General features: G+C 47.5%; 1 protein-coding gene across 2 annotated transcripts in view; it reads left to right on the plus strand.

Moving 5' to 3' along the window:
- The first annotated feature begins 517 nt into the window (after positions 1-517).
- The window catches only part of HNF4A (hepatocyte nuclear factor 4 alpha), a 79,514-nt gene continuing 61,249 nt past the window's right edge, over positions 518-18,782 (plus strand). The window contains exon 1 of one of the 2 annotated variants that reach the window (XM_074406567.1): positions 518-854. In XM_074406567.1, coding sequence (XP_074262668.1) covers positions 806-854 — 49 coding nt within the window. In that variant the 5' untranslated portion in view covers positions 518-805. The remainder of the gene's footprint in view (positions 855-18,782) is intronic. The other variant, XM_074406566.1, reaches the window with a different exon arrangement.

The raw sequence follows: 18,782 nt of genomic DNA on the forward strand, positions 1-18,782 counted from the left end.
TGAGCCACCGCACCCGGCCCAGTGTAACACTAGCTTTAAATGACTATCTGATTAAGGTCTGTCTCCTCCATTAGCCCACAAGTTTTGGGGGTACATCTCTACCTTGCTTATTTCCATATCACCAGAGTCTAGCACAAGGCCTGGCACATAGTAGGTGCTCAATAAGTATGTTAGATGAAAGGAAGATAACACCTCTATGGACTAGCGGTGAGACTCCAGGCCTGCAATTTCTCTCTGTGTTTCAGTCTCTTCATCTCAAGGTTTTAGTTAAATGTGATAACGCCTGTATGCAACTCCCAGCATCCAGTAGGCACTCAATAAACACAGTTCTCCACCCTCCTTTTCTCCTCTGCTCCTCCCTCAGCTTTCCCACTACTTCCTGCATGGTGACACACCCATAGTTTGGAGCCATAAAACCCAACCCAGGTTGGACTCTCACCTCTCCAGCTCCTTCTGCTTGGGCCCTGTCCTCAAACTGGGGGGCTGATGTCCCTGTACATCTGGCTCTCGGTTCCCCTAACCCCTCAGTGCAGAACTGGGGCCTGAGTGGACCTCAGGTCTGGCCAGGTCGCCATTGCCATGGAGACAGCAGCAGTCCCCAGCCACAGGTTCCCTAAGTGACTGGTTACTCTTTAACGTATCCACCCACCTTGGGTGATTAGAAGAATCAATAAGATAACCGGGCGGTGGCAGCTGGCCACACTCCCCGCCTTCCTGGTGGACTGGCTCCTGGTGGCTCTGCTGCTGCTGTGTGCGGGCCCCTGCTCCTCCATGCCCCCGGGTCTCCGGCTGGGTGGACTTGGCCATGGTCAGTGTGAACGCGCCCCTCGGGGCTCCAGTGGAGAGTCCTTATGGTAAGTAGGGCTGGCGGGAGAATGGGCAGGGCGGGGCTGCGGTCAGGTTTGGGAGGCCATGGAACACCTCCCCGTGTGTTTCTGACGGGCCCAAAGCCTCCTCCAAGAGCTCCCCTAGAAGGGCGGGAAGCCCCATGGAGGCATGTGACTTGCTTCCCTAAGCTCTAAAGCTCTGGCATGGCCTGCCTGGAGGAGAAGTGCCGGGAGGGGTCGTAGGAGCCCTGAGGCAGGGGCTTGGCTCATTTTGCCTGTCCGGAGGTCTTCCCGGGAACCCACCGCAGGGGGGGCTTTCCAAAATTCCGCAGAGGGTGGGGCTTGGAAGCACCATCCTGCTTCGCTGTGGGCAAATGGAGGTCTGCAGAGAAAGCCTTGCTGGGCCTAGGTCACGTCGCTGGAGCATTGTCAAGCGGGGCATGGGATCCAGCCTAGGTCCCTCCGCACCTCCGTGGGCTCTGGATAGCGGGGAGGAGACGGAAAGCGCTGCGTAGCGTGGAGCGTTGGAAAAGGAGAATGTCTAGTGCCGATGTGTGACACTTAGATGCGGAGCTAGAAAGAGAGTGTTATTGATGGTGAAAGGCTCGGGCTCCCTGCTTGGGCTGACCCCCACACTGCAAGTAACCCAAGGTCCCTCAGCAGAGGGAAGACGGGTAAATAAGGCGTGATGCGTCTCTACAATGGAATGCTATTCCGTTGTTCAAGGAAGAAACACTTAAATGTGTGTGTGACAGGGAAGACTCTCTCAGTTACATTAAGTTAAAACGGTACGCCGAAGAACCGTATGGTTTCTGATAGCGAAAAGGATTTAGATGTATATATGTACACACGCGTTATAGACGTATTATGTACACACGTGTATGTTTATATGTATATTCCATGTATAGAAAATTCATGGAATGACATGAAGAAATTGGTGACAGGTTTGTTTCTGAAGGGGGAGATTCAAGAGAACGTTTGTTTTACCTTTTGGGGACACATTTTGGATTTTTTTTTAAATTAAAACAATTTTTTTTTAAAAAAAGACGGGGTTTCACCATGTTGGTGAGGCTGGTCTTGAACTCCCGACCTCAGGTGATCCACCCGCCTTGCTTGGATTACAGGCGTGAGCCACCACGCCTGGCCCACATTTTGGATTTTTTTTAAAAAGATGGGTGCATTTATAAACCTGTTCAAATCACACACCTGCACAGAACTTGGCCTCTGGAATCCAGAAAACCTGGGTCTAGTTGTGACTCTGTCACACGACTCAACATTCATGTACCTCTTGCTTTCTTTCTGAAGTGGAGACAGGACGATGATGTGTCTTAGGATCACGGTGAATGCCGTGGGGAGCAGGGGTGTAAAGCGCTGATACCACGCGAATTGCAAAAACGCATCGAACATTTATGTCATCAGTGGCTGAGGATGGGGGGCTAGTGAATGACAGAATTAGGACCTGATCTCCTGACTCTAGTCAGGGAGAATCTTCTTTGCTTTGACCCCCATAAAACAGGAATATGGCAGAGGCTGAAGAAACAAACAGCCTGGGAACCCATCCCACACACCTGCTCGGTGACCTTGAGCAAGACACTTACCCTCTGAACCTATTTCCTCATTTGTAAAATGAAGATAATAACAGGACCTATTCTCCCTGAGGGCAGGGGATTAAAGGAGATAGCACAGCTAAAGGATGAAGCTACCCTTAATCCACAATTTTAAGACCAGGTTTTTTTTTTTTTTTTTTTTTTTTTTGAGACGGAGTTTCGCACTTGTTACCCAGGCTGGAGTGCAATGGCGCGATCTCGGCTCACCGCAACCTCCGCCTCCTGGGTTCAGGCAATTCTCCTGCCTCAGCCTCCTGAGTAGCTGGGATTACAGGCATGTGCCACCATGCCCAGCTAATTTTTTGTATTTTTAGTAGAGACGGGGTTTCACCATGTTGACCAGGATGGTCTCGATCTCTTGACCTCGTGATCCACCCGCCTCGGCCTCCCAAAGTGCTGGGATTACAGGCTTGAGCCACCGCGCCCGGCCAAGACCAGGTTTAAAGATGCCAACGGATGACTTGGTTGAACCTGTGGCCAGAGGAAGACGTTGTCTCTCAAAGGAGCCAGACAGCTTCTGGGGAAGGATAGCCCAGGTCATAAGGCTAAGCAAGGGGTGAACCGAAGGCCCCATAGTTTCTCTTAAAGGATGATAATAATATAACCTGACAGCCCCCTGCTGCCTCCCAAGTCTCTGCATCTTGTAGGATGTCCTCATGTCTCTTCTTCTCTGCCCTGGTGTCATACTCATTATATGAGTATGACATATAAATAAAAGCATTCAGCAGTTATTCTAATGGTTGCATGGATGGATGGATGGGTAGGTGGGTGAATGGATGAATGAATGGGTGATTTGATGTTCTACTATTATCTCTCAGATAGCGCTTTGACTTCCCCAACAGCTGTCTAAGATAAATAATATTGTATCTCCAAGGACAGAAGAGAAAACTAAGGTTCAAGATTTAAAAAAATAATCATCTGACTCCAGACTTGACAGGGCGGTGAGCCACCACGCCCTGCCAGACAGCGGGGCCCTCTGCTCTAGGCCACAGATCTGTCTGGGCAGAGAATAGAACTTCAGTGGCCTTGCAGAGCATCCACAATGAGCACTTGTGTCCCGGGGCAGTGGAAACTTCGCTGCAGTACATGTGTGCCTGTGTGTATGTGTGTGAGAGTGGCCAAAAGAGCCTGATTTGATTTAAAAAAAAAAAAATACATCTGGGTTAGCATCCTAGCATCCTAGATCTACCTGTCTTTTTTTTTCCTTCTTCTTCTTCTTATTTTTGTAGAGTTGGGGTTTCACCATGTTGGCCAGGATGGTCTTGATCTCTTGACCTCATGATCCGCCCACCTCAGTCTCCCAAAGTGCTGGGATGACAGGCGTGAGCCACCGCACCCGGCCAGATCTACCTGTCTTAAAAAAAAAAAAAAAAGCTGTGTGGTCTTATGAGTCAAATCATTATCCCTTTCTGAGCCTCACCTATTTTATTGATAAAATGAGCTATTGAAGTCTGCTGGGAGAGGCTCCAGAAAAAAAAAAAAAAATCGCTTTCTGAGAAAAGAAACAAGCGCTCTGAGGAAACAAAAGCCCTCTCCTTGGCTGGACACAGTGGCTCACGCCTGTAATCCCAGCACTTTGGGAGGCTGAGGCAGGCAGATAACGACGTCAGGAGTTGGAGAGCAGCCTGGCCAACGTGGCAAAACCTCGTCTCTACTAAAAATACAAAAATTAGCTGGGCGTGGTGGCAGGTGCCTGTAATTCCAGCTACTTGGGAGGCTGAGGCATGAGAGTCGCTTGAACCTTGGAGGTGGAGGTTGCAGTAAGCCGAGATCATACCACTGCCACTCTAGCTTGGGCAACAGAGCAAGACTCTATCTCAAAAACAAAAACAAAAAACAAAACAAAACAAAAAAAAACTCTCTTCTGAGGTCCTCTAATGGGGATAACGTTAATCATCTCCTAAGACGACCATATCAGAGCTGCATTGGTGGGTCAGGGACATGGCACATAGAAGAGCCTGTTAGAGGCAGAGGAAGACATGGCTGCTGTGAGGATCAGATGGAAGAATCCAGGAGTGCTTAGAACAGTGCAGGGCCCAGAGTCAGCGGGCAAGAAGTCCTACTTGTGGTTTCATGTTTTTGAGCTTCCGCAGGACTCTAACGAGCTGCCCTTTGGTGCGGTGATGCTGGGTGCCTGACCCGCCTGGACTTCCGGCGCTTCCGTGGCACACTGCATTTGGCTTTGCAGCTCTGATCAGATAGTTGTTGGTGTGAATTGTGGTGTCTGGCTCTCCCACCAGACTGTAAACTCCATGAGCTCTGGGACCTGGTGGTTTGCTCTTCCTTGTTCTCACAATGTCTCACACGGTGACTGGCACAGGAGAAATGCTCAGTAAGCATTTGTTGACAAGTGAATTGACGGGCGTAAGAGACAGCACTACGACGATCTTCGGTGTAGCCGGACCCGCGCCCTTCCCTCCTTCCACTCTGCCCCCCTCCCTGTGTTGGCCTTGGTCCTCGTAGGTGCCCCATCACAACCCAAATTGGCTGTTCTAGCATGAGGTTTGGGGTCTGCACTTACGTGTCTGAAGCGGCAGGCAGGAGTTGAAGGGGTTTTTCTCAATGCCCTCGTTTCTTTTATCCAAAAGCAAAACTTCCCCAGAAACTTCCTGGCACACTCCCCTAGTTCAAGGAAAGTTGGGAAGTCAAGTATGTAGTGGAAAGAGCTAGGAAAGCCAAGATGGGCCTGGGCCAGTGATTCTTCTCTTGGGGTGTGGCACGCCACTGCTCCAAAGAGAACTGAGGTTCTGATATAAGTGAGTTTCTCAACTTAAGCACTACTGACATTTTGGCCTGGAAGAGTATCTGTGGCGGGGGGAGAGGGGATGTCCTGTGGATCGTAGGATGTTAAACAGCATCCCTGGCCTCTATCTACTCCCCAGATGCCAGTAACATCTCTCCCCATCAGTTGTGCCAACCAAAAATGTCTCCAGAAAGCCAAATGTACCCTGGGGCACATATAACCCCAGCGTGTTATAGCAGAACAGGGTATTCTGGGGAGTGTCTACCACAATGGAGTGGACTGTGACTCTTGTGTTTCTGTCTTGAGTGCCAGGATCTTGCTCAGTGCAAATTTGGGACTACCCTGAGCAACTGTGAGGATGAGATGCTAAGTGTGCATATCTGTGCACTAACCTGACTCCTGGCCTTATTCCTTTTCTACGCTTATTTTCCTTTCAACAAGTTTCCCTTGGTTATTTATTTTGCTTTTTTGCTAGTTTCTCATTTCTGTACGTACCTTGAATCTCCTTGAAGAAAAGATCTGTTTCTATCTAATTCTTTTTGTTATACTCCAGCCTTTGACAGGGCCTGGTCCCATGTAGACCTTGATTGAAGGTTAATTGAGTGGATGAATGAAGGGGAAGGTGGATGGATGAATGAACATATGTCTGGGTGGGTGGATAAGTGGATGGACTGATGAATGAACGTGATGTGATGGATGGATGTGATAGATGGGCGGAGGAATGCATACGTGGAACAGATGGAGAAATAGCTGGATGGATGAGACAAACAGATGAATGAGTAACTGGGGAGATGGCTGGGTTGACGGATTAAAAAAAGATGTTATGAGTAGATGGGTATGTGTGGAGGGTGATGAGTGGATGAGTAAGTAGATGAGATGGATGGAAAGATACGTAGGTGCATGTGATAAACGGATGAATAAGTAGCTGAATAGATGGGTAGGTGGTTAGGGGAAGGATGGATGGACAAATGATGTGATGGGTGGGTAGATGAAAAGATGGATGGATGGATGAGAAGGGGTGGGCTGAGGTGGCCTGGAATAGCAGCACCTTCAAGTGCTTTAGACAGGACAAGTGAGGAGACAGGGGATGTCAGCAATCTTCCATCAGGGGAATACTTATATCTGGTTTTTTTTTGTTTGTTTGTTTGTTTTTTGAGACAGAGTTTCGCTTTTGTTACCCAGGCTGGAGTGCAATGGCGCGATCTCGGCTCACCACAACCTCTGCCTCCTGGGTTCAGGCAATTCTCCTGCCTCAGCCTCCTGAGTAGCTGGGATTACAGGCACGCGCCACCATGCCCAGCTAATTTTTTGGATTTTTTTAAGCAGAGACAGGGTTTCACCATGTTGAGCAGGATGGTCTCGATCTCTTGACCTCGTGATCTACCCGCCTCGGCCTCCCAAAGTGCTGGGATTACAGGCGTGAGCCACCACGCCCAGCCCTATATCTGTTTTTAAGTGCCAGTTGAGCCTAATTTTTCCTAGCTCTGTAGGCCTAGTCCCTTTCACCAATAGCATCAGCTTGAGGACAGATCAGAGGCCATTGTCAGAGGCAGTTTGATGACGTGGCTCTCCCCCTTGAAGGTCTGTGATGATGGTGCTTCAGCTATCTGTTCCTCAGTTTCTTGACCCATCAAATGAACCATTGTTGTTATGAAGATTCCACAATCTAATGAAAGAGAAAAGGTAATAGAAGCTATAATGAACATGCTGTGTCCTTATAAAGGGTGAATAGGCCCAAAGTTGAGTAGGACCCTGTTTGTTTTTTTGAGACAGAATTTTGCTCTGTTGCCAGGCTGGAGTGCAGTGGCACGATCTTGGCTCACTGCAACCTCCGTCTCCCAGGTTCAAGCAATTCCCCTGCCTCAGCCTCCTGAGTAGCTGAGACTACAAGCATGCACCACCACGCCCAGCTAATTTTTTGTATTTTAGTAGAGACGGGGTTTCACCATGGCCAGGATGGTCTCGATCTCCTGACCTCATGATCTGCCCACCTTGGCCTCCCAAAGTACTGGGATTACAGGCGTGAGCCACCATGCCTGGCCAGGAAACTTTTTTTTTTTTTTTTTTTTTTTGAGACGGAGTTTCGCTCTTGTTACCCAGGCTGGGGTGCAATGGTGCGATCTCGGCTCACCGCAACCTCCGCCTCCTGGGTTCAGGCAATTCTCCTGCCTCAGCCTCCTGAGTAGCTGGGATTACAGGCACGCACCACCATGCCCAGCTAATTTTTTGTATTTTTAGTAGAGACGGGGTTTCACCATGTTGACCAGGATGGTCTCGATCTCTTGACCTTGTGATCCACCCGCCTCGGCCTCCCAAAGTGCTGGGATTACAGGCTTGAGCCACCGCGCCCGGCCGAGGAAACTTTTTAAAACAAATTTTGGGGCTCCACTCCAGACCCAATGAATCAGAGTCTCCTGGGGCAAGTTCCAAGAATCTGTAACTTTTTATTAGCTTCTTATGCAATTTAGGGTATGCAGTTCAGCTGCAGTATGGAAACCATTACCTTACTTTGTTCCATTTAGTAAAGGGAGGAACTAGATACCCAGAGTGCATCTTGCCTCCACCCAGAATCCTCCTGTATTAATTAATTCATTGTTCATTTGTTCATCTCTTCAACAAACTTCCAGTGGGGCTTATGGTATGCAAGACATTTTGTTAGGCACTGGGGGAACATAGGAGGATGTTTGCTTCACACAATGGCTCACTCCTTTAATCCCAGCCTTCTGGGAGGCCGAGGTGGACGGATCACCTGAGGTCAGGAGTTCGAGACCAGCCTGGCCAACATGATTAAACCCTGGCTCTATTAAAAATACAGGTACTAGCCAGGCATGTTGGTGGGCTGCTGTAATCCCAGCTACTGGGGAGAGGCTGAGGCAAGAGAATCGCTCGAACCCAGGAGGTGGAGGTTGCAGTGAGCCCAGATGCACTCCAGCCTGGGTGATAAGAGTGAGACTCTGTCTCAGAAAACAAACAAAAAGAACAACTTTGCTTCAGATCTTAGGCAGTGCCCAATTTGGTGGGTATATAGACAAGCCAGCAGCAACCAAAGAGAGTGCTATGATAAGGCCAGAGATGGCGCCGTGGGATACAGAGGGACTTAGGAGAAGGGGAAGGGGTCACAGACTTCTTGACCCTGAAGGAGTAGACTGATATATCTAAGCCGGAACCTGAAGGTTAGCAGGGGTCAGCTGGGAGAAGAGATGGTGGGGAAGAGTGTTCCCAGCTGAGGCAACAGCATATGCAAAGGCCTGGAGCATGGCCACACACTGCTCTGATTTTACTTATGTTTTACTGCAATTAATTCCGTCCTTTATTGAAAGTATTTTGAGATTTGTCTGGTTGTTTCATGATTGATTAATCTTATTCCTAAAAGCATGCTGAGGCTGGGTATAGTGGCTCACACGGTAATCCCAATACTTTGGGAGGCTGAGGTGGGCAGATCTTTTGAGGTCAGGAGTTCGAGACCAGCCTGGCCAACATAGTGAAACCCCGTCTCTACTAAAAATATGAAAATTAGCAGGACGTGGTGCCAGGTGCCTGTAATCCCAGCTACTCAGGAGGCTGAGCCAGAAGAATCACTTGAACCCAGGAGGTGGAGGCTGTGGTAAGCCGAGATTACACCACTGCACTCCAACCTGGGCAACAGAGGGAAACGTGTCTAAAAAAAAGAAAGAACAAAAAAGCATGCCGAGATGCTTAAGTGAAGGAATTGTGCCTGCCATTTTTCCTGACTCATATTCCTGGGTCAACGACAAGGAAAGAAGTTTGTTTTCATTTAAGCCCCTTTTATGTAATGGGCAAGATGCTGGCGATTTGTTACATTCTCTCCCTTTGAAGCCTTGTAATAACCCATCCAAGCAGGAACTATTATCTCCATTTTATGGAGAAATTGAGATTCAGAGTTGTTTTCTTTTTCTTTTTTTTTTTTTTCTTTTCTTTTGAGATTCAGAGTTGTTAAGTCAAGTTTCCCTGCATCGCCCAACAAATAGGTGATTAAATCTAGTCTGACACCAAATCTTCATTCCTTCAGCTATCATGTCATAATAGCATCCAAGGGGGCTGGATAGCATAGTGGTTAGCAGCTCAAGTCAGGCTGCCTGGGTTCAAACTACCATCTACTAGCTGTATGACCTCAAGTAAATGACTCAATCTTTTTTTTTTTTGAAACGGAGTCTGGCTCTGTTGCCCAGGCTGGAATGCAATGGCACAATCTTGGCTCACTGCAACCTCCACCTCCTAGGTTCAAGCAATTCTCCTGCCTGAGCCTCCTGAGTAACTGATATTATAAGCGCCCACCACCACGCCTGGCTAATCTTTTGTATTTTTGGTAGAGACAGGGTTTCACCATGTTCGCCAGGCTGGACTTAAACTCCTGACCTCAAGTGATACTCCTGCCTTGGTCTCCCAAAGTGCTGGGATTACAGGCATGAGCCACCGTGGCTGGCTGACTCAATCTTTTTTGCCTCAATTTCTCCATTGTCAAATGGGGCTGATGATAATAGCATTTGCTTCATGGGGTTGTTGTGAGAAATAAATAAAGTCAATATGTGTAAAGTGCTGAGTGTTGAGCACATAGAAAGTGCTATGCGAATTTGAACTATTCTTATTGTACCTATAGAGTGTGCACCTACTACATGCAAAGGACTGGACGCTTACTACGTGCTAGTGTCATTTTGGCTGTTGTAGAAGCAACAGAGATGAATGAGGAATAGGTAACTGCTCCCAGGATGCAACTGTCTGGCTGGAGAGTTAGGACAAGGATTTGCTGCAAGCCTTCTGGGGCCCTGGGATGCCTGAGGTCTCCCCTTGGGGGTCCTGGTTCATAGATGTGAGTCTGTGTAGCACCTTCACAGAGGAGGAGGCAGATGAGAGGCATAGAAAGGGAGGGGACAGGCCTATCCTCATCAGAGACCTGAGAGATGGCTCTAGCTCTGGGCCTGGGTGGCTATTTGTGACTTTACTCAAGTCCTTCTCCTGCTGCCTCTCTAGTTCCTCTTTTTTTTTTTTTTTTTTTTTTTTTTGAGACAGAGTCTCAGTGTTATCCAGGGTCATGATCTCTGCTCACTGCTGCAACCTCCACTTCCTGGGTTCAAGCAGTTCTTGTGCCTCAGCCTCCCAAGTACCTGGTATTACAGGCGCGTGCCACCACACCTGACAAATTTTTGTAGTTTTGGTAGAGATGAGGTTTCACCACGTTGGCCAGGCTGGACTCCTGGCCTCATGTGATCCATCTACCTCAGTCTCCCAAAGTGCTGGGATTACAGGCGTGAGCCATTGCACCTGGCCTCCATTTCCTCTTTTGAGAAATGGAGGTATGATGAGCACCTGGCTCAGTGGTTGTCACACAGTATTCCCTAGGTCCTAAGAGTCAGGAAAGATGCTGCAGTTTCACTTTGAGGATAATGGGGGAGGGGCATGTTCAAACGGCTAGGGCTTAGCCTCCTCCAGCCCTTCAACCTCTGCTTCCATCAGAGACACTTCTTTTTGACTTTTGTAGATTTCTTTTCATTTTATTTTATTTTAGAGACAAGGTCTTGCTATGTTACCAAGGCTAGCCTTAAACTCCTGGGCTCAAGCAATCCTCCCGCCTCAGCCTCCCAGTCCCTGGGATGGTTCAAAAATATTCGGAAAATCAGAAGATCACATCAGTGTGTTTCAAACTGCAATCTTAACCCAGGGATAGATCATGCAATTTGTTGGGGTTGTATTAGTTCAGGCAATCTAGCTTATGTAACAAGCAAATGCAAACTTTAGGTTAGAAGTTTACTAACTTATGTGGCATGGTTATCCAGGGGCCCCTTAAGTCACCCTAGCCCAGAGAGACACTTGCATTTCTACTCACATCCCATTGGTGAGAACTAGTCACATGGCCCTTGCCCAGTGCAAAGGGGTCTGGAAGATGTGGTCCCTAGCTGGGTGGGACTTTCTCTAAGTCTGGAAAGGGGAGCATGGATTTGTTGGTACATAGTTGATCATCTCTGCAATAGGGTCATGCTCACACACACATCAAATATGCATAACAAGTGTAAATATACAATTTACAAAATTATCTTTTTTTTTTTTTTGAGACAGAGTTTCGCTCTTGTTACCCAGGCTGGAGTGCAATGGCGCGATCTCGGCTCACCGCAACCTCCACCTCCTGGATTCAGGCAATTCTCCTGCCTCAGCCTCCTGAGTAGTTGGGATTACAGACACGCGCCACCATGCCCAGCTAATTTTTTGTATTTTAGTAGAGACGGGGTTTCACCATGTTGACCAGGATGGTCTCGATCTCCTGACCTTGTGATCCACCCACCTCAGCCTCCCAAAGTGCTGGGATTACAGGCTTGAGCCACCGCGCCAGGCCCAAAATTATCTTTTTTTTTTTTTTTTTTTTTTTTTTTGAGACGGAGTTTCACTCTTGTTACCCAGGCTGGAGTGCAATGGTGCGATCTCGGCTCACCGCAACCTCCGCCTCCTGGGTTCAGGCAATTCTCCTGCCTCAGCTTCCTGAGTAGCTGGGATTACAGGCAGGCGCCACCATGCCCAGCTAATTTTTTGTATTTTTAGTAGAGACGGGGTTTCACCATGTTAACCAGGTTGGTCTCGATGTCTCGACCTTGTGATCCACCTGCCTTGGCCTCCCAAAGTGCTGGGATTACAGGCTTGAGCCACCGCGCCCGGCCCTCAAAATTATCTTTATTGTTTTGTTTGTTTTTGTTTTGTTGTTGTTTTTGAAACAGGGTCTTGCTTTGTCACATGGGCTAGAGTGAGCCACAATCATGTCTCCCTGTAGCCTCAATCCCCTGAGCTCAAGCAATCCTTCCACCTAAGCCTCCCAAGTAGCGGGGACCACAGGTGCATGCCACCATGCCCAGCTAATTTTTTTATTTTTCTATAGAGACATGTCTTGCTATGTTGCACAGGCTGGTCTCCTACTCCTGTTCTCAAGCAATCTTCCTGCATCAGCCTCCCAAAATGCTGGGATTACAGGCGTGAGCCACCGTACCTGGGCTTTACAATTTTTAAAGATGAAATATTTCAATAAAAAACTGCATAGATAGATACAGAGATAGCAATAAAGCAAATGTGACAGAATGCAACCAGTTGGTGAATTCAGGTGAAAGGATGCATCAGTGCTCACTATACTAGTGTTTCAAAGTCTAAAGTTTGACATTTTTCAAAGTAAAATAATGGAGAAAATGAAAAATCTTAAAATTTGCTAGGCCTGGGCTGGGTGTGGTGGCTCACGACTTTAATCCCAGCATTTCGGGAGGCTGAGGTGGGCCGATCACTGAGGTTGGGAGTTCAAGACCAGCCTGACCAACATGGATAAACCCCATCTCTACTAAAAATACAAAATTAGCCGGGTATGGTGGTGCATGCCTGTAATCCCAGCTACTCTGGAGGCTGAGGCTGGAGAATTGCTTGAACCTGGGAGGCAGAGGTTGCGGTGAGCTGAGATCATACCATTGCATTCCAGCCTGGGCAATAAGAGTGAAGCTCTGTCTCAAAAAAAAAAAAAAAAAAAAAAGGCCGTGCACAGTGGCTCACACCTGTAATTTCAACACTTTGGGAGGCTGAGGCAGCAGATGATCACAAGGTCAGGAGACTGAGACCATCCTGGCTAACATGGTGAAACCCCATCTCTACTAAAAACACAAAAAATTAGGCCGGGCGCGGTGGCTCAAGCCTGTAATCCCAGCACTTTGGGAGGCCGAGGCGGGTGGATCACGAGGTCAATAGATCGAGACCATCCTGGTCAACATGGTGAAACCCCGTCTCTACTAAAAATACAAAAAAAAAATTAGCTGGGCATGGTGGTGCTTGCCTGTAATCCCAGCTACTCAGGAGGCTGAGGCAGGAGAATTGCCTGAACCCAGGAGGCGGAGGTTGCGGTGAGCCGAGATCACGCCATTGCACTCCAGCCTGGGCAACAAGAGCGAAACTCCGTCTCAAAAAAAAAAAAAAAAACACAAAAAATTTAGGCGTGGTGGCTTGCGCCTGTAGTCCCAGCTACTTGGAAGGCTGAAGCAGGAGAATCACTTGAACCCGGGAGGCAGAGGTTGCAATGAGCCAAGCAAGATCACTCACTGCACTCCAGTCTGGACAACAAAAGCAAAATTCCATCTCAAAAACAAACAAACAAACAAACAGAAAAAACAATGAGATAAAACTAGAGTAAGATTTGGCCAGGTGCAGTGACCCATGCCTGAATCCCAGAATGTTGGGGGCTGAGGTGGGTGAATCACTTGAGCTCAGGAGTTAAAAACCAGCCTGGGCAACATGGCAAAAACCGGTCTCTACAAAAAAATACAAAAATTAGCTGGGCATGGTGATACACACCTGTAGTCCCAGATACTCAGGAGGCTGAGGTGCAGTAAGCCAAGATTGCAACACCACACTCCAGCCTGGGTGATAGAGTATAATCCTAGTGCTTTGGGAGGTCAAGGCAGAAAGATCACTACCACACCTGGCCTTAAAAAATATTTTTACTGGGCCGGGCGCAGTGGCTCAGGCCTGTAATCCCAGCACTTTGGGAGGCCGAGTGGGTGAATCACCTGAGGTCAGGAGTTCAAGACCAGCCTGGCCATCATGGTGAAACCCCATCTTTAATTTAAAAAAAAATATATATATATATATATTTTACTGATTTTTTACAATCATTAATGTATCACTTTATGAATTTTACATTTTAACAAAAGAATGAAATAAAATAGAAAATATCATAGAGCATTTCATGTAGCAAGAGTAAAATATGTATGTCTTTGAAACTTTTGTTTTACTATATATGTTTATGGATTTGTGCTTGTGGTTATGCTAATAGCCAGGTATAATTTATGGAGTACTTACTAGGGCTTTACACATATTAATTCCTAATTCTCAAAATGTCCCTGTGGGTGGGTCACAGTGGTACACACCTGTAATCCCAGCACATTGGGAGTCTGAGGTGGGCATATCACTTGAGGTCAGGAGCTCAAGACCAGCCTGACCAACATGGTGGGCAGATCACTTGAGGTCAAGAGTTTGAGACCAGCCTGGCCAACATGGTGAAATCCCATCTCTACAAAAAAAAAAAAAAAAAAAAAAAAAAAGCAAAAATTAGCTGGGCATGGTGGTGTGCACCTGTAATCCCAGCTACTCAGGAGCTAAGGCAGGAGAATCTCTTGAACCTGGGAGGTGGAGATTATAGTGAGCCAAGATCATGCCACTGTACTCCAGCCTGAGCAACAGAGTGAGACTCTGTCTCAAAAAACCCAGCGTAGTTTTTTTTTTTTTTTCTTTTTCTGAGACGGAGTTTCGCTCTTGTTACCCAGGCTGGAGTGCAATGGCGTGATCTCAGCTCACCGCAACCTCCGCCTCCTGGGTTCAGGCAATTCTCCTGCCTCAGCCTCCTGAGTAGCTGGGATTACGGGCATGCGCCACCATGCCCAGCTAATTTTTTGTATTTTTAGTAGAGACGGGGTTTCACCATGTTGACCAGGATGGTCTTGATCTCTTAACCTTGTGATCCACCCGCCTCGGCCTCCCAAAGTGCTGGATTACAGGCTTGAGCCACCGCTCCTGGCCTCCAGCATACTTTTTATTAGGTGAACCCACAAAGTACAGGGACTGATCTTAGTTAGTCCACAGACAAGACAAGCACTTTTAAATCTTTGTGCATTTATTGTAAACTAGAAAAATTTAGCATATTAAAGCATTAATAGAAAACATCCCTTAAAAAAAAGTGTGTCTTCAAAAGAAAAGAAAATATCCAGTAACCAATTATAGATAAATGAAGTACAGGTAACAGGCAGATGTGATGACGATTGGATGAAGAGGGGCTGGGTGAGGTGGCTCATGCCTGTAACCCCAGCACTTTGGGAGGCTGAGGCAGGTGGATCACAAGGTCAAGAGTTCAAGACCAGCCTGACCAACATGGTGAAACACTGCCTCTCCTAAAAATACAAAAATTAGCCAGGCTTGGTGGCACATGCCTATAATCCCAGTTACTCAGGAGGTTGAGGCAGGAGAATCACTTGAACCTGGGAGGTGGAGGTTGCAGTGAGCCAAGATCACACCATTGCACTCCAACCTGGGCGACAGAGTGAGACTCTGTCTCAAAAAAAAAAAAAAAAAAAATTGGATGAAGAGGAATTCAAATGTCTAGGGGGGGTTGGGGGCCACACACTGAGCCTGGCATCAGAAGGCCCAGATCTGGGACCTGGCTAATTTGTCTTCTAGTGCTGGGTTATTTCATCCTTGTATAATACCATAGGCTAAGCACTATTCTAGGCACTTTATAAAAATTAACTCCTCAACCAGCCATTTTGGCTCGAATGTAAATCCCAAGACTTTGGAAGGCTGAGGCAAGAGGATCACTTAAGGCTAGGCGTTAAAGACAAGCCTGGGCAACAAAGTGAGACCCTGCCTCTCCCTAAATAAATAAATAAATAACTCTTTTAATCCTACAACTATCTATTGAGGTAGATACTGTCATCATACCCTTTTCTCAGGAGAGAAAACAAAGTTTCAGAGAGATTGAATAGCTTACTCAAAACCACACAGGCCATGAGAGGCCGCGCTAGAATTTAACACCGAGGACTATATTAGAAAAGGCAATACTAGCTGATCAACCCAAAACTCGAGAAGAGAGTTTATCTCCTTCATGCAGTTACCCAGGGTCCTCACTCCTTTCCCTCCATGTGGAAGATGAGCTTTTTTTTTTTTTTTTTTTTTTTTGAGATATAAGTGTGTGAGTGAGTGTGTGTGTGTGTGTGTGTGTGTGTGTGTGTGTGTTTTGAGACAGGGTCTCGCTCTGTGGCCCAGGCTAGAGGGCAGTGGTGTGATCATGGCTCACCACAACTTCTGCCTCCTGGATTCAAGCGATTCTCGTGCCTCAGTTTCCTGAGTAGCTGGGATTACAGGTTTGCGTCACCATGCCTGGTTAATTTTTGTATTTTTAGTAGAGATGGTCAGGCTGGTCTCTAATTCATGACCTCAAGTGATCCACCCATCTTGGCCTCCCAAAATGCTGAGATTACAAGCATTAGCCACCGTGCCCAGCCAGAAAGACGGATTTTATTTGAACACTGGGCTCTACTGGGATCAGCAGAATTTTCTGTATTATTCTGGGATCCACATCCTTCTCTGAAAATGGGTTTAACAATGCTAGTTCTGTTTATTCCTCGGGGTAGCTCTGCTGCTCAAGGGGATAGAGGCAAGAGTGTCCTACAAACTGCAAAGAATTTCTTGAATGTAAAATGTTAGCATGTATTGTTATGATGTTGATCAAAGCTATGTTATCGTGCTACAGTGCGGATGAATTGAAACAGGAAGTCTTTGGTTCACATACAAAGTCAGCTGTGAATAATAGCAGTAATAGTAATGTGGTTATGCAATTGAAAATATTGATTTATCTGGCCTGGCACAGTGGTTCATGCCTGTTATCCCAGTACTTTGGGAGGCTGAGACAGGTGGATCACCTGAGGTCAGGCATTCAAGACCAGCCTGACCAACATGGAGAAACCCTGAATCCATAGGTATGAGCCCAGGAGTTGGAGGCTGCAGTGAGCTATGACTGTGCCACTGCACTCCAGCATAGGTGACATAATGAGCCCCATCTCCATTAAAAAAAAGGGGGCGGGGGCCTGGCACGATGGCTCATACCTGGAATCCCAGCACTTTGCGAGGCTGAGGTGAGCTGATTATCAGATCAAGAGATCGAGACCATCCTGGCCAACATGGTGAAACCCCGTTTCTGTTAAAAATACAAAAATTAGCTGGGCGTGGTGGTGTGTGCCTGTAGTCCCAGCTACTCGGGAGGCTGAGGCAGGAGAATTGCTTGAGCCCAGGAGGCAGAGGTTGCAGTGAGCCGAGATTGTGCCACTGCACTCCAGCCTGGCACCTGGCAACAGAGTAAGACTCTGTCTAAAAAAAAAAAAAGATCAGTCACAGTGACTCATGCCTGTGATCCTGGCATTTTGGGAGGCTAAGGTGGGGGAACTGCTTGAGCCTGGAAGGTCAAGGCTGTAGTGAACACACATCACGCCACTGCACTCCAGCTTGGACGATAGTGAGATGCTGTCTCTAAAAAAGAAAACGAAAATTTAAAAGGAAAGGAATAATTAAACACTATTCCTTTTTTTTTTTTTTTTTAGACAGAATCTCGTACCGTCACCTGGGCTGGAGTGCAGTAGTGCGGTTTCGGCTTGCGGCCACCTCTGCCCCCCAGGTTCAAGCAATTCTCCTTACCTCAACCTCCCAGGTAGCTGGGATTATAAGCTCCCACCACCATGCCTGGCTAACTTTTTTGTATTTTTAGTAGAGATGTGGTTTCACTGTGTTGGCCAGGCTGGTCTCGAACTCCTGATTTTGTGATTTGCCTGCCTTGGCCTCGCAAAATGCTGGGATTACAGACATGAACCACCTCGCCTGGCCAAACATTATTTCAAACAACCTCAAATGTACCTGGAAACAGTTGGGTTGGGAAGTAATGAACGGGCAGAGTTGGAGAAATCAGGGTACAGCCACGTTTCACATCCCAGCTGAAACTCTTCCAACACCTTTGGATCGTCCTTCAAATACAACCTGAGCTCTTTTCTTTTCTTTTCTTTTCTTTTTTGAGACAGAGTCTCACTCTGTCACCCAGGCTGGAGTGCAGTGGCATGATCTTGGCTCACTGTAACCTCTGCCTCCAGAGAAGCTGGGATTATAGGTGTGTGTCACCACACCTGGCCAATTTTTGTTATTTTTAGTAGAGCCAGGGTTTCACCATGTTGCCAGGCTGGTCTTGAACTCCTGATCTCAAGTGTTCCGCCCACCTTGGCTTCCTGTGAGCCACCGCACCCAGCCAGAGCTCTTTTCTTTGACCAAAATGCCCCCACAGGCTCCGGCTCTCATCTTTCTCCCTTTTGCTTACTGCAGGCCGCCATACTGGCCTTTTGACATTTCTTCAATCACACCAAGTACATTCCTGTCACTGGTACCTGCCAGGAATTCCCTCTTCCAGGAATGCCTTCTCCCAGATCTTCACATAGCTGATTTCTTGTCATCGCTGGGGCCTTAGTTCAAATGTCCTCCACCCAGAGCAGTCTACCTTAAGCACCTAGATTGAAGCCTGCCCCACATCCATCTCTCACTAGCAATTCCATTATCCTCTACAGCACTGAAATTACACATTCCTGATCTGTTTATCACCTGTTTCCTTCACAGGAGGTCCATGACAGCAGGGAGTTAGGTTGTCTTGTCCCTGCTGTATCCCCAGCATGTAGAACAGTGCTTGGCACACAGTAGGCGCTCTGTAAATATTTGTGGAATGAGCAAATACAGATGAGGGCAGCTGAGTCAGTAGGGTAGCAGCTGGTCAGGCCAGGGGTGGAGTCTTGCCCTGGGTAAACAGGGCTCCTTCTGCCCAGACAGTCACTATTTGACAACTGTCTGCTGTGGGCCTGGCTGAGCCTGGGCTGCCGAAATGCCTGTGAATTCCCTGGGACAAGCAGTGGAGGCAGCCATACCTCCAGAAGAGTTCTGAAGCAGCAGGTCAGAAAGTTGTCCAAACAGACACGAGGAAGGGTGGGAAAGGTGAGGAGACAGGGAGACAGCAGGGCGCCCTGTCCTGGGCAGAGCCAGAGAAGTTGGAGGGAG

Source organism: Saimiri boliviensis, chromosome 9 (assembly GCF_048565385.1).
Source record: "Saimiri boliviensis isolate mSaiBol1 chromosome 9, mSaiBol1.pri, whole genome shotgun sequence".
Classification (NCBI taxonomy): domain Eukaryota; kingdom Metazoa; phylum Chordata; class Mammalia; order Primates; family Cebidae; genus Saimiri; species Saimiri boliviensis.